We start from the raw sequence: 12,604 nt of genomic DNA, 5'->3' as shown, positions 1-12,604 counted from the left end.
GTACCATGGTTTCTGCCAAGGGTGTCCCATCAACACGGTCCTACCCCAGGCAAAACTACACAGACTCAAACCAGAAACAAGCCAACCTCTCAGCCAACAAGCCCCTCCACACAAGTCCTGAGAGGTTGCAGAAATCCCAAATGGAAATTTACAGAATGTCCTCACCCCTTGGAATTGCTGGCTCTGGGCCACACACACATAGGCACCATGGACATGTACAGGGGTGCACAGTGGATGTGCAGGGAGTCTGGCTCAGGCAAGGTTACAGAGCCCATCACAGGATCCTCAGATAACTGGATCCAGAGCAGGCAGGAACACAAAATGTGAAGCATTTCTACTGCGGTGGCAGAATCACACAGCCTGGACCATGTATAAACCACATACGGTTACTCACCTATCCTCTCTCGGCCACAGATTCTTCGTGCACAAAAGAAAAAAATATCTGTCCTTTTTATCTTAAACCATGAGGCTGGTTTCAGGATCAAATGAGAGAAATTTCTGAACTGCCATTCGGCTTTAAAATGTAAAGGATCTGTATTGTATTTTATAATAAATCCGTGTTGAATATAAACGTGTCTTCCCAAAGTCTTTGTATGAAATCAGCTTCAGAAAGATGGACGTACCATGTTTCAAGGTGCAAGGACCCCACCCGCCACTCCACATCCCCACTGAGAAGCCCACACCACTCACGGTGCCCCCCGGTAGGGCTGAGCTAGCCCCTCTGGTTAATGCTACAACTGGTCCTCCTGGGACTGTGGAGAGTGCACAGGCAGGCCACCAAGAGGGGCGACACCAGACCCTCCCTCACACCCTCCGCCCTCCTCCCTCCCTCCCAGCAGGGTCCCCCAAGCAGAGGCCGGTGGGAAACTTCAGTGTATGTAGATCCGGTCGGACACCGCTGCGGGCAAGTGGGTCATGACCTGCATTCGAAGCCACCAGTAGTAGTCCATGGGGTGGTAGCGAGTGTAGGGGCTGGCGGAGGTCAGGGCGTGCGTGACAGCGTTGATGACAGGGGACGTGTCTGTGGAGCCGCTGTTGCAGTAGGTCTCCATCTTGGCGATCTTCTCGTCAAAGTACTTCCTGCCGTAGTCCTGACGCACCACCTCGGGCAGCTCGTCCCACATCTTATTGGCAATGGCCTGGATGCGCTCGGGGCTGTAGAGGCTGGTGGCGGCGATAAAGTTGCCAGGTTCCACCACACTGACCTTCACACCCAGCGGGTGCATCTCGTAGCGCAGGCAGTCGGAGAAGGCCTCCACCCCGAACTTGGTGATGCAGTAAGGCGAGCGGGCCGGGTTGGCCATGCGGCCCAGCATGCTGCTGATGTTTACGACGCGGCCTGCGGAGGAAGACGGCAGAGCCCTGCTCACAAGGCGCTGACTGGTCGGGCAGAGGGCGGGGCCAGGCAGGCTGCTTTGACGCCTGAACTACCCAGGGTCAGAGGGGCCTTCTAATACACAGTCGAGGCCAGCTCAGGCCACATGTCCAGCTTTTCCCTGACTATGCCAGGCAGGACAGGCCAAGAGAAATGAGCCGGCCTGCATCCAGGAGGGTGTGGGGTAATGCGTAATGGATGCTAGAGCGCTCACGGCAGGCAGCCCAGGCCAGGGTTCTGAACCTGATTTTAGTGCTAGGACAGAGGGACAGAGTCTTCAGTACTAGAAGACGGTGGGGACCTCAAGAGGCTTTCCCACAGGCCTGGCCTCGGGAAGCGGGATGGAGGTGGAGCCCATCCAAGCAAGCCCAAGTGGACCTGGGACATGCTTGTCCTGGGAATGCCCTCGGGAAGTTAAGACCCAGCCCCAACTTGGGCACCTCGGGGAGCTGCCTTTCAGAAACCTCTAAGTTGGAAGTCTCTGGAGGGTTGGGGTTTTCTTCTACAATCCTACAGAAGCTCTCGGGATTCATCCTATCATTGCTGAGACTTTGGGAGAAATCCTATGGGATCACCCCCTTTTTTGCCATCATTGTTTGCTATCTAGAGAGAACATCCAAATCAGTGACTTCTTTGGCTACCTAACATGGTCTGAGTGCTCTGTCTGCTTTCCAAATTCCTAATCTCGAAGATTATTATTACTATATTTTACATTCTACCACATTGTCTTATTTTGTAACTGCGGCCTAGTGACCCAAAGAATGGATCTACCAACACTGACTTCCCCGTGCCTCTCTTGGTAGTTGCTGTATATAGACACAGCCCCAAGCACAAGGTGGTTATTTCTCTAGATTAGGTCCCCAGAGTGGGATGGCTGCTGTAATCTTTCAGCCTTTGAGACTGCGACCTCTCAGCCGCCTTCCTTTCTGAAAACCACACATACCTTTCCACTTGCCTGGCCAAGACAGCTCCCCTTACCCCCATCCACGAGACCTGCACGGCACCTGGGAAGTCCTGTGCTCAGCCTCACTGGGGTACGGAGGCTGGATCTGCAGAGACCTCTTTCCAGTCTAGGCAAAGATGAAAAGACAGGATGGGAGGAAAACCCTTTCCAACTCACCTTTGGCCCTTCGGATGAGGGGGAGAAAGGATTTTGTCATCCGCACGGTGCCCCAGAGGTTCACTTCTGCCACTTCCTTGTAGGTCTCCATGCTGGTGAACTCCACTTCTCCAAAAGTCGAGATGCCCGCATTGTTAACGAGGCCCCACAGGCCTGGACAGGATGGAACAGAACCATGGTCACCACGCAGCCTTGGCCTCAGACACCACCCATCACCCTGCAGCCATGCCTCTCCTCGCTTTTGTCCCTTTCCCTCCAAACTTGCCACTTACAAGGATCTTGGGACATTTCCTAGAATCACCAAGAATAACAGGAGACAAAGAGGCCTATGGTATAGGCTGGGACCCTGTCTTAAGTCTAAAACATCCAATTACCATCTCACTTCTCCCTGCATGGCCTCTCTGGGCCCTCAATGACCCAGCCCTGCCAGATGTCCGCAGCCTGGGGTCACTCCCACTGGCTCCACACGGTCACCTCCCCGCAGCCTGCACTGTGTCTCCATTCCTGCCCCTGCACCTTCGCTTGCCTTCCACTTCTGGCCAAAAGCCTGGAGAATCCCAGGAGTCTTCCAGGCCAAGCCTTCTCTGGAGGCCCAGGGAGGGGACCCAGTATCCAGGGTCTTATAGCAGTTAGAGGCTCAGCTAAGACTTCACCTCAGGTCCAGCCCCAGTCCTGATCCATCCTGAGCCCCTGACCATGACCTCGGATCTTCCCCTCCCACAATACGCACTGTTTGCTGTTATCCCTGGTGAGCCCCATCACCCGTGTGTATACGCCTGGTCTCTGCAGGTTGAGAACACCCCTCAGCCTTGTGTGGTCCCAGGCAGAGGACAGAGCTAGAGCAAACAGACACTCTCCAAGTAACCTGGGTTGACTGTTTCCTATAAGACCAGAGAGGGGATAGTTCCACAGACCGGGGAACCCTGGTGCTAGAAGGATCCTTGGAGCTCTGACAGCTACTTTTATCACCAGGGAAGCAGAGGCCCTTCAGCATGCGCAACTGGTCAGAGGCAGAGCAGAATGAGGGAAGGAGGCCCCAAGGAGGCCATCTTGTTTTGCAGGGCCTCTGAGTTCCATCTGCAGGGCGTGAGGACTGCATGGGCCGCAGCCTCGGGACAGAGCTATCATCCTGCCCGTGGGAGCCCTGGTCCCACTTCGCTTTCCAAGTTAATCATGGAAACGAGTTTGCGTGCATGACAGAGTAATTGGTCTCTAGCTGTGTTCCTTCCGTGTTATCCAAATTAAAGCTTCAACTGACCTCTGGTGCCTTCTCCTTCAATTATGGAGAATTAAGAACATTTATCAGGGAAGGAAACTGCTAGTTAACAAAGTGCTCGTGAAGCTCTCACTCACTCCCCACAGCGGCTGAGCGGCAGCCACGGGCTCTCGGGTCTCACCAGTGACCTAGCACTGACGCGGCCACCACAGCCCGTCCTCCCCCGAAGTCTTCACCCGTCTCTTCTTCCCAGGAAGAGCCAGAGGCCTCCCACCACCTGCCAAGGCTGACCTGTCACCCTCCACCTTCCAAACCATAAGCTGTCATTCCTTGTTCCCTTTTTATGCAACGTTAACCTTTCTCTTGCCCCTGGCTCCCTCCCTCCAATGTTGTATACATTAGATGCTCAATAAAGGTTTCTCAGATGAATGAAGGTCTACGATACCATGTCCCGAGATCCCAAAGAACCTCCTCTTTACCATGCTACATCCTCACACCGCCGTCTGTTCTCCTTCCCTCCACGACCAGGCTTCTGAGAACACAAGCCACACCCTCCAGACCCCATTTCCCTGCCATGCTGGGTCCCAGTCCTGCTGCTGCCCCCACGGTGTCTGGGGTGCAACATGGTAAGGGTGTCCCATCACGCTCACCTCCCATCTTCACTCCCCTCAACCTCTCCCCAGTATGAGCTCTACTCATGGTTCTTGACACTCATTCCTCCCTTGGAGCAACCCTTCTACCCTCCCGGCCGCCCTTCTTCTACCCGCCCCCTAAATACAGGCATCCGCCAAGGTCCTGTCCTAGACCACCTGCTCCCAAATTATGCTCCGTGCCTAGGCAGCCTTGTCTTCTTTATGTTCATGGAAATTTGCAGCTGCTTTGTGTTTGGTTCACACAAAACCGCATCCCACCTAAAGTGCATATTTTCTCCCTAACAAAAAACTAATTACAGCTGACACTGATATCCAAAAAAGTGTAATTGAACTTGACCTGTGAAAGCACATGGCTCCTGGATTATAGCTCTGCTGACTTGATAAGCAGTAACAGTCTGTGGAGCTAGGAGTCCTCAGCCAACACTCCACATAAACTCAAAATGTACACTGCTGCTTATTCCTGGGGACAGCTGTTTCCTTGCAGCAGCCCCAGCAGTCACCACGTCAAGGGCTCTGGTGTACCCCTCGGGCTCATGGCTCTCCTCCGACTGCGGTCTCCTCCTCCTGACGGCCACTCTCACCTCAGTGTCCTGCACACAGGTCCCCAGCATCCCCTCCCCACGCACCATCATGGCAAGCTCCAGCTGCCCCAGCCCGCGCCTTACTTTCCTCTTTGCTAACAGACCCCTGGACCTCTTCTCCCCAATCTGATGAGAACTATTAATACCACTGATCAAGATCAAAAGGACAGAGGTCCGGCCCTGAGCTAAGCACTCTGTGTGCATTCGTTCCAAAGCTAAGCTATCCCAGGTCTGGAGGACACAGTTGGGGCTCCAGGAGGTTACGCACCTTACTCAGTGTCACTCAGCTAACAGGGGGACAAGATAATTTGGACCCTGGTCTGTGTGAAGACACAGCCCTCACGCTTGACCCTGTGCCACTGTCGGCTTCCTCTGCCATCTCATCAGATCTGTGCCTTTTTTCCTCTCTCCACAGCATTAGTCTGGGGCCTTGTTGTCTCCATCCTATATCACTGGCAAACTTCTCCCAGGTCTCCCTGTCACAGCTTCTGTCCTCCACTTCCATCCTAGCCGGCCCCTCAGCTAGACCCTCCTCTGTCGGTCACTTCTTGCTCTTACGATTCCCTCTCGCAGCAGGTTTGGGAGGCCTCCTTTGCCGGGTTTCTTGTTCTGCCTTCTGGAAGCCTGAACAGCCGGCCCCTCCACTGCCTCGTGGTCCCTCCTGCCTCTGCTGCTCCCTGACTCCACCCAGCCCTCCAACCCTCACTCCATGTTATTCTGCCCATGTGCCTGCAGTGGTCAGATCTAGGCATGAGAACTGGCTGTGTGAGCAGAGCATTTCTCCCTCTTCACAGATAGGTAAGCTGAGGCCCACACAGGGGAAGGTGTGAGCCCAAGGTCACACTTCTAGTAAGAGAGTGAAGCCCACCATAACTCCAGACTTCCCACTCTCAGACTGAGGGTGTCCCAGTTGTAGGACTGGGTCTTCTCTATACATGGCACAATGTCTCCAGTGCTGTAATGGTTCCGAAGAGGTCCTGCCATGAAGCCACCAACTTACATCTGGCTGGTGTCCAACCACAATCCTCCTGCCAGGTCATACCCTTATTGGTGCTCAGCACACTACCAAGCATACAGCAGGTACTCAATAAATATCTCCTGACTGTGAGGTTAAGTGATGGTTTCAACATACAGCCTGCCGGTTGGCTCACTCAGCCTTTTGCTGGGATGGGGTGGGCAGTGCTGTCTCCAGGCTCCAGATGTCCATCCGGTCCCTCGGAGCTCTACCAGCTGTGGCAGATGGCTCACCTGTTCTAATCAGACAATCCCCTTCATCTCACCCCCCGAGGCTGGCTCCCCTGTTCCACAGAGCCAGGATGAAAGGCACTTGTCTCCTGAAAGGATCCTGCCTGGGTAGAGTGAGTTGGAAGCGCGCACAGGCTTAGGGACCCCAGGCTGATCTGAAAGCTCTAGAAGGGTGCCACCTGGAGTTCAGAGATAGCATTGCCAGAGAAGGAGAAGGACAGAGGCTTGACCAGGAAAGACGGCCCTGGGTAGGGCAGGGGTGGGGGCCACGGGGAAGAAAGAGAGGGGGAGAGAGAAGTGGGGACAGAGAAACCAGGACAACCACATGTCCAACAGATTTCTCATCTCACCAGAAAAATCTTCAAATCTTTTGCCAGAAAATGCAGTATTAGGTAAGTAAGCTCATGCTGTGGTTTATCAGTCCTCACTGGAATGTGTCATTTGGAAAAAGGCAGCAGGGAAAAGTTTATTCATCAGGGTGGGACTAGGGTTTGAACTCGGTCCCAGGGCAGGGGGTGGGAGTGCCTCTCCCTGTAGTTCCGGGTCTGCCCTTCCTTGCCGGTCAAGCGAACTGGCCCAGACCAATACAGGGAATGGAGGTGACTCTGTCCTGGCAGTGGGGGACCGGAACCAGGGTCCTTAGCAACCCCCAGCTCGGGTGCAGCCCCACTCTGTTCTCAGGTCTACAGTGATGAGTTCTTTCCATGGGCGCCGTGGATCACCACAAACTCTCAGGCTGCCATGAAGTGGCCTCACAGCACAGACTCCTGCCTCCTGGTTGATGAAAGCAGGCGGGAGGGGTGAGGTAGGCTGTACCTCCAGCGCAGGGAATCACCCCAGGGGGACACATCCTGCCTCTTCTTAATGGGACAGGAGCCCTGGCTCTACCTGTTAATTATGAAATAGATGTTTAGTGAGTTAGGGAACTCATAGGCCTCTCCTCTGAGAGCAGACCAGCCTGGGAATGGCCCTCTTTGGAGGTGGGGGTGGACCGGGGCTGCCAAGGGGATGCGTCAGGGACAGGCTGGCAGCCTAAGCAACAGCTTCCCTGACAGCCACATGGCACAGGCATCTCCGTTTGGCTCATAAAGGCTCGACAGAGCCCAGCCCCGTCCCTGGTGGTCCCCTCTCCTCCCCTTCTCCCTCCTAAGGCCTGAAGTCACCACTCGGGAGAAAGAGAGAACGCTCTCTGCCTGGTTGGCCAGGAAGCTCAAAGGTAAACACCTCAGAGGAAGCAAGAAGCCCAGAATCATCACGGCTGTGTGCTCCATGAACGGGGTCTCCTCCCTTCTGTTGGACAGAGCCCCTCCCACCAAGATCCCTCCCTGGGCTGAGCTGGGAGAGAACACCCGAGTCCTTATGTTACCAGAACTTTCTGCAGCAGGTGACCCTGTCAGCGACTGGCCCTCAAACTTTCTGTTCCTCCAGGTTCTGGGGGCACAGTCCCCAACCTCTCTGCCAGCTGCCTCTCCCCTTCTCTACCCCCTGATTGCTCATGTTCCCAGGAAGCCCACCTTGCATCTTGCCTACTCTAGCCTCACCTCCAGGCCCGGACATCTGGTCTCCACCCAGACATTCCCACAGGGCATCCCATGGGCACTCTCCATCCCTCATCACGCTCCTGCAGTGGGTTGGGGGGGACCGGGCATCAGGAGAGGCCTTGTGCCCCTCCCTCATCCCCACATGTATCCATCACCAAGTCCAGCCAGCTATGCCTTCCCGACTCTGATCCCTCCACATCCCCAAACACACACTGCCCTTGTTCAGTACTCCAGCACTCATGCTCTCCCTCTAAATCTGCCCTCCACGCTGCTGCCGCAGTCCCCAGACTGATAGTTCATTCCCCCTGGGACATCGACAGTGGGCCCCAGTGTCCTCGGGAGTGTGGCTATGGGCCCCAGGCCCTGGAGGACCTCTGTCCTCAACCCCATTTCCTGTCACCACCTCCACCAGACTTGACCACGGACTTGGCCCCCCACATATCCTATGTGCTTCCCACCATTGTTCCTTCTCTCCCCAACTCTGGAATGCCCTTCTTTCACCCTGCCACAATCTGCTCTCCTAACGGGCTCCCCACCCCACCCAGGACTGGGCTGTGACCCTCTGTCCTGTGCTGCTTCCTGAGAGGGGGTGTGGAGATCATTCAGGTTAGCCCCCCAGGGAACCTTGGAGAGGTCCTTGGGAACAAGGACTATGTCTTGGCCATCTCTGTGTCCCCAACACTTGGCCCGGAGTGGGCATTCAATGAACATTGTCTGAACTGACCTGCCCCTGTGCTCGTCTGTTCACCACTCCTAGAGGTTTTGAAAGCACCTCTGGCTTTATTTCCCATTGCCTTATTGCACAGGTGTGTTTAATTTAACCCACTTCCTCCCGCTGTGTGAGAGGAAGAGTTTCAACAGAGGGCAAGCAGGCTTTTGCAAGATACCGGTAGACGGGGAGTAGCGTTTAGGAAAGGGGCCCTCAGAACAGCTGGAGCACTACCCCCTGTGGCCCCAACGGGCCCCCTACCTTTCTCAGGGTCCTCCAGGCTCGAGCGGACGATCTCCACCACTTTCTCCACCTCCTCGTTCTTGCAGACATTGAGCTGGACAGTTCTTAGTCGATCACTCTTCAAGCTATCCAGCTCCTTGACCCCATCGTCTCCTTTGTCCTGGGGAGGAGAGAGGAGCTGCCTCGACCACCTCCTTCCCACCCTGTCTCCAGTCAGAGGACCAGGCCGAGGCCCTGCCAGAGCCTGGGGCTTACTAACAACTCTGGAGAGTCTCTGGAGACCCGCAGGGGCTGCTCGTCTGGCAGGTGGTTCTCTTCAAGCCCAGAACTGACCACATGTCAGGCCAAACCAAGTGCCACAGACACAAGCCCGAAAGGCTTTCCTGGAAGGCGCCTCTCTCTAAGCCAAGGTTTCGAAGTGAGGACCCACCAGGGCTAGGCATGTGGGTGTCCGACCATGGGGAGGGTGGGGACTTGGGAATGAAGCACATGCCTACCTCTCCACCCCTGCCAGCTGCTGCCAGCATGGGTATGGGTGTAACCCAGGCCTGCCAGCTGCTCCGATGTTTAAGCTAGTAATTAGGACTTCCCAGTTTTTTAAGTGTTGGCAACTTACATTTAAAAAACAAAAACTAAGCACTGTGTAAAGCAAAGCACATTCACAGGCCACATGACTGGAGGCTGCCAGTTTGTCACCTCTGGTCTAAGCCACAGGTCTGTCACTACCAAGATGGTCAGAAACCAGAGCAGCTCTCATTCCAGTCCCATCAACTACCCAGGCTCTGTGCCCTCAGGTGCAACCCTTAACAGGTGCCCAGTTTTCCCAGCTTCAAAATAAGAAATAAGGACAACGCCACCTGTCCTGACCTGCTCAGGTTACTGGTATGATGGAATCATCTTTATTAAAAACCTGTTCAACTGTCAAGCTAAATCGAAGCATTATTAAACATGAGAAAAGGTCACTCACTCAGCAAACATTCCCTGGGCCTCCATCATGTCCCAGCCCTGCGCTAAGAACTGGATACACAAAAATAAATAACTTAGCCCCTGTTATCAAAGAGGCATATTTTCGGGAAGGGGGCAGGTGCATAAGGGAACAATCTGGGCAGTGTTTGCGGCATGAAAGCTGGCGGGAGGGGAGAGGCTGCCCAGAAGGTGGGACAGGCCTTTCAGGAGCAGTGATAGCCGAGGCCAAGGACCAGAGGGGCCCTGGGAAATGCGACATTTCAGATAGCAGTGAGGCCTGGAAGTCGTTGCACAGGAGGCTGGGGAGGTGGGCAGGGGTCTTCCTGGGGCGCGGTGGTGAGCTGCTGGAGGGCGTGGATAAAAGCCAGCATCATTTACTGAGTGCTGACGGTGCTTCCCACTGTGCTAAGCACTTGACATACACTTCTCATTAGTCTGCACACCGTGAGGCGGGTTCTATTACCATATTTCATTCTTTCTAGGACCCATATCTTCTCCACCTTAGGGATGAGCTACACCGTTGTGAAAAGCAAACACTGTCAGTTACAATGTAATTGGCAGTGACTTTCTCGGTGGTGCAGGAAACAGGAAGGCATCTAGTGAGAAGACAGCAGGAGCTGCCAGGGGCTGCAGTGAGAGGGAAATGCCTATTCTCAGCAAGGACGTGCGCGGGATACAGGTGGTATTGATGCTAACCTCCCTGGCAAGGCCAAGAGTAGGAAGCATATGGATGTCCGCATACATCCATGGTGAAAAGTTCTCTAGGAATTAGGCTCAGCCTGCTAAGTGGTCTGAACCAGGAGAACCTTAACCCCAGAACAAGACGTTCGCATCACACCACGTCAGAGAGACATAGGAGAGAGTGGTAAACGGACTGTTTCCAATAGGGCCGGAGGGGCTGGAGATAATCGCTCTGGAGAGGGACCTGGGAAGAACACGAGAGTGAGGGAGCAATCTGGCCCCATGGAGCCCACCAAACAGAAGCAGGGCCAAAAAGTCAAATTCAGCCCAAAATGAGGAATGATTTTCACCATCCAGATGGCAAGACTGCCCCGGAGGAGTCCGGATAATGAAAGTGGAGGTCAGGGTTGGGGCAGGGTGGGGAACACGGTGTGGAGAAAACCCAGGCATCAGACAGGCATCAGGCTGGTCCCCACTGCCCCCAAGAGCTCTTCCACTCTTAAACAGTCAGCCTCTACAGGGAGCCTCCGCTCTGGGCCTGAAAAGCAGCAGCACGTGTGGCCCTCTGAGTCTCTGCCTGGCCCAGCACCAGGCATGCCAATGACACCCAGAGTCCCCTCTGCCCAGGGCAGCCCTGTGTGAAGCTTGGTTAGTCTAAGGCTTGGCTCTGAAACTCCCTGGCAGTGCCCACTTCCCGGACAACATGGCAGGTATCTCATCTACGGGCCTAGAGCTTCTGGTACTATTCTTGCAGAGGGTCTGACAGCAAATAACTCCCAGAGACGACAGCTTCCAGTCCAGAGGAGGGAAGGGCTGGTGTCCACAGACACCAAGAAAACATGCATCTTGTTTGAATGCAGTCTTCACGTCATGCCTCCTCGAATGCCCCTCAGAGTGGAGCCCAGGCAGATGGCATCCCTGAGCAGGTGCTGACGCCTACTTTCAAGAAGATAGGCCCCTGAGCGCCCTGTCCTCCTCCTGGCCTTTGTGAACCCTGCCACCATATTTTGGCAACTCTCAGACTCCACACCAGACGTCTCCTTGAGCCTCCAGCCAGCCCTGAGCCCATGTCTCCAAGGTCCCCCGGGGAGGCTCTTCACCTGGCTCAGGGTCCCCACATGAACTCGGTTTGGAGTGTGGCAGCTGAGACCCTGCTCTCGGAGGAAACCAGGGGTTTGTCCCACGGCTGACAGGTTCAGGCTCAGCATTCAGGATCCCAGGAGAGAAACCCATCTCCTCCCTTCCCCTGCCAGGTCTCCCCAGAAGTCCTCCTCACTCTGAAACGGCCTCTACATCCCGCTCTGATGGCCTTGTCAGCGGGGACAGAGACAGTCAGCTTGCCTTCACTGTTCAGAGAAAACCTTCGCTGACCACCCTTAGCCCCAGGGCCACAGAGCACAGTGGCTGGTCCCCTTCCAGATCCACCTGTCCTCAGTCCAAGGCTACACTGCTTGGGCCCCACCGCCTCCCTGACTCCAGGGTTTCTGTCCTCTTCTTCATCTGTCTTGCTGCTCAGGGACAAGCTTCGAGTCCTGCTGTGTTGTGACTATGGAACTGGTTGACTGATAAACCCACTTTTATCATTATCCCTTTCCATTTCATCAGTGAGCTCTCTTTTCTACCCTTGCATGACAAGTTGGGCAATTCTTATAGTGTTTCCACACATTCTCAGATAACGGCCTCTTTGTTCAACTTCAAGGGTCCAGTTCAGTCTACTAATCAAGGAACCCCAGCGCAGCCTGGGTTGAAAACCCAAGTCCTCCAGCTTCTATGCAATCTAAAGCCTGTCCTGACCCAGGCCTGGGGAGTGTGGGAAGCCCATGGACGCCAAACAGGGGTGAAGACTGCCTTTCCCCTTATTTTCTAGCTCCTCCTCATGTCTTCCTTAATCTCTGACCCTTCCAGGGTTGGATCCAGGGGCTGGCAAATTAAGGGGCAAGACTGTAGTCTTCTGAGGCTGGTCCTGTTTTCTGCTGTTGGTGTCCAGGGACAGCAGGTGCACAAGCCTGGCCCTCCCTGCAGGGCGTGCTTTCATGCGTTCTACAGAGATCCGTCCTCCGGATACCTCCAGCCGGGCCTCTTCTTTCTCCACCCGGGTTTCAGGGAGGCACCCCTTCGGCTGGGGAAACACGGGCAGTCCTAGGAGTCTCACTGGATGGGCGCCCTTATGATGACTCCAGGAGCTCTCCCCTTCATCCACATCACGTCCAGGCCAGAGTGTCCGACCCAAGCAGGACAGCCCTCTCCTGGTGGAGCTCTCTCTGCTCTGCTTCC

At 54.9% G+C, this 12,604-nt stretch overlaps 1 protein-coding gene across 3 annotated transcripts in view; it reads right to left on the bottom strand.

Annotated features, from left to right (window-relative positions):
* Nucleotides 1–824: 824 nt before the first annotated feature.
* The window catches only part of BDH1 (3-hydroxybutyrate dehydrogenase 1), a 41,977-nt gene continuing 30,197 nt past the window's right edge, over nucleotides 825–12,604 (bottom strand). For all 3 annotated transcript variants that reach the window (XM_032869308.1, XM_032869307.1, XM_032869309.1), the window contains exons 5-7: nucleotides 8,702–8,843; nucleotides 2,496–2,648; nucleotides 825–1,339 (exon numbers count right to left, since the gene is read on the bottom strand). In XM_032869308.1, the coding sequence (XP_032725199.1) occupies nucleotides 870–1,339; nucleotides 2,496–2,648; nucleotides 8,702–8,843 (765 nt within the window). In that variant the 3' untranslated portion in view covers nucleotides 825–869. The remainder of the gene's footprint in view (nucleotides 1,340–2,495; nucleotides 2,649–8,701; nucleotides 8,844–12,604) is intronic.

This window comes from Lontra canadensis, unplaced genomic scaffold, assembly GCF_010015895.1.
Source record: "Lontra canadensis isolate GAN:19392208 unplaced genomic scaffold, GSC_riverotter_1.0 scaffold38, whole genome shotgun sequence".
Lineage (NCBI taxonomy): Eukaryota > Metazoa > Chordata > Mammalia > Carnivora > Mustelidae > Lontra > Lontra canadensis.
Note: the sequence above shows the minus strand (reverse complement) of the source record. Positions and strands in the feature narration are given on the sequence as shown.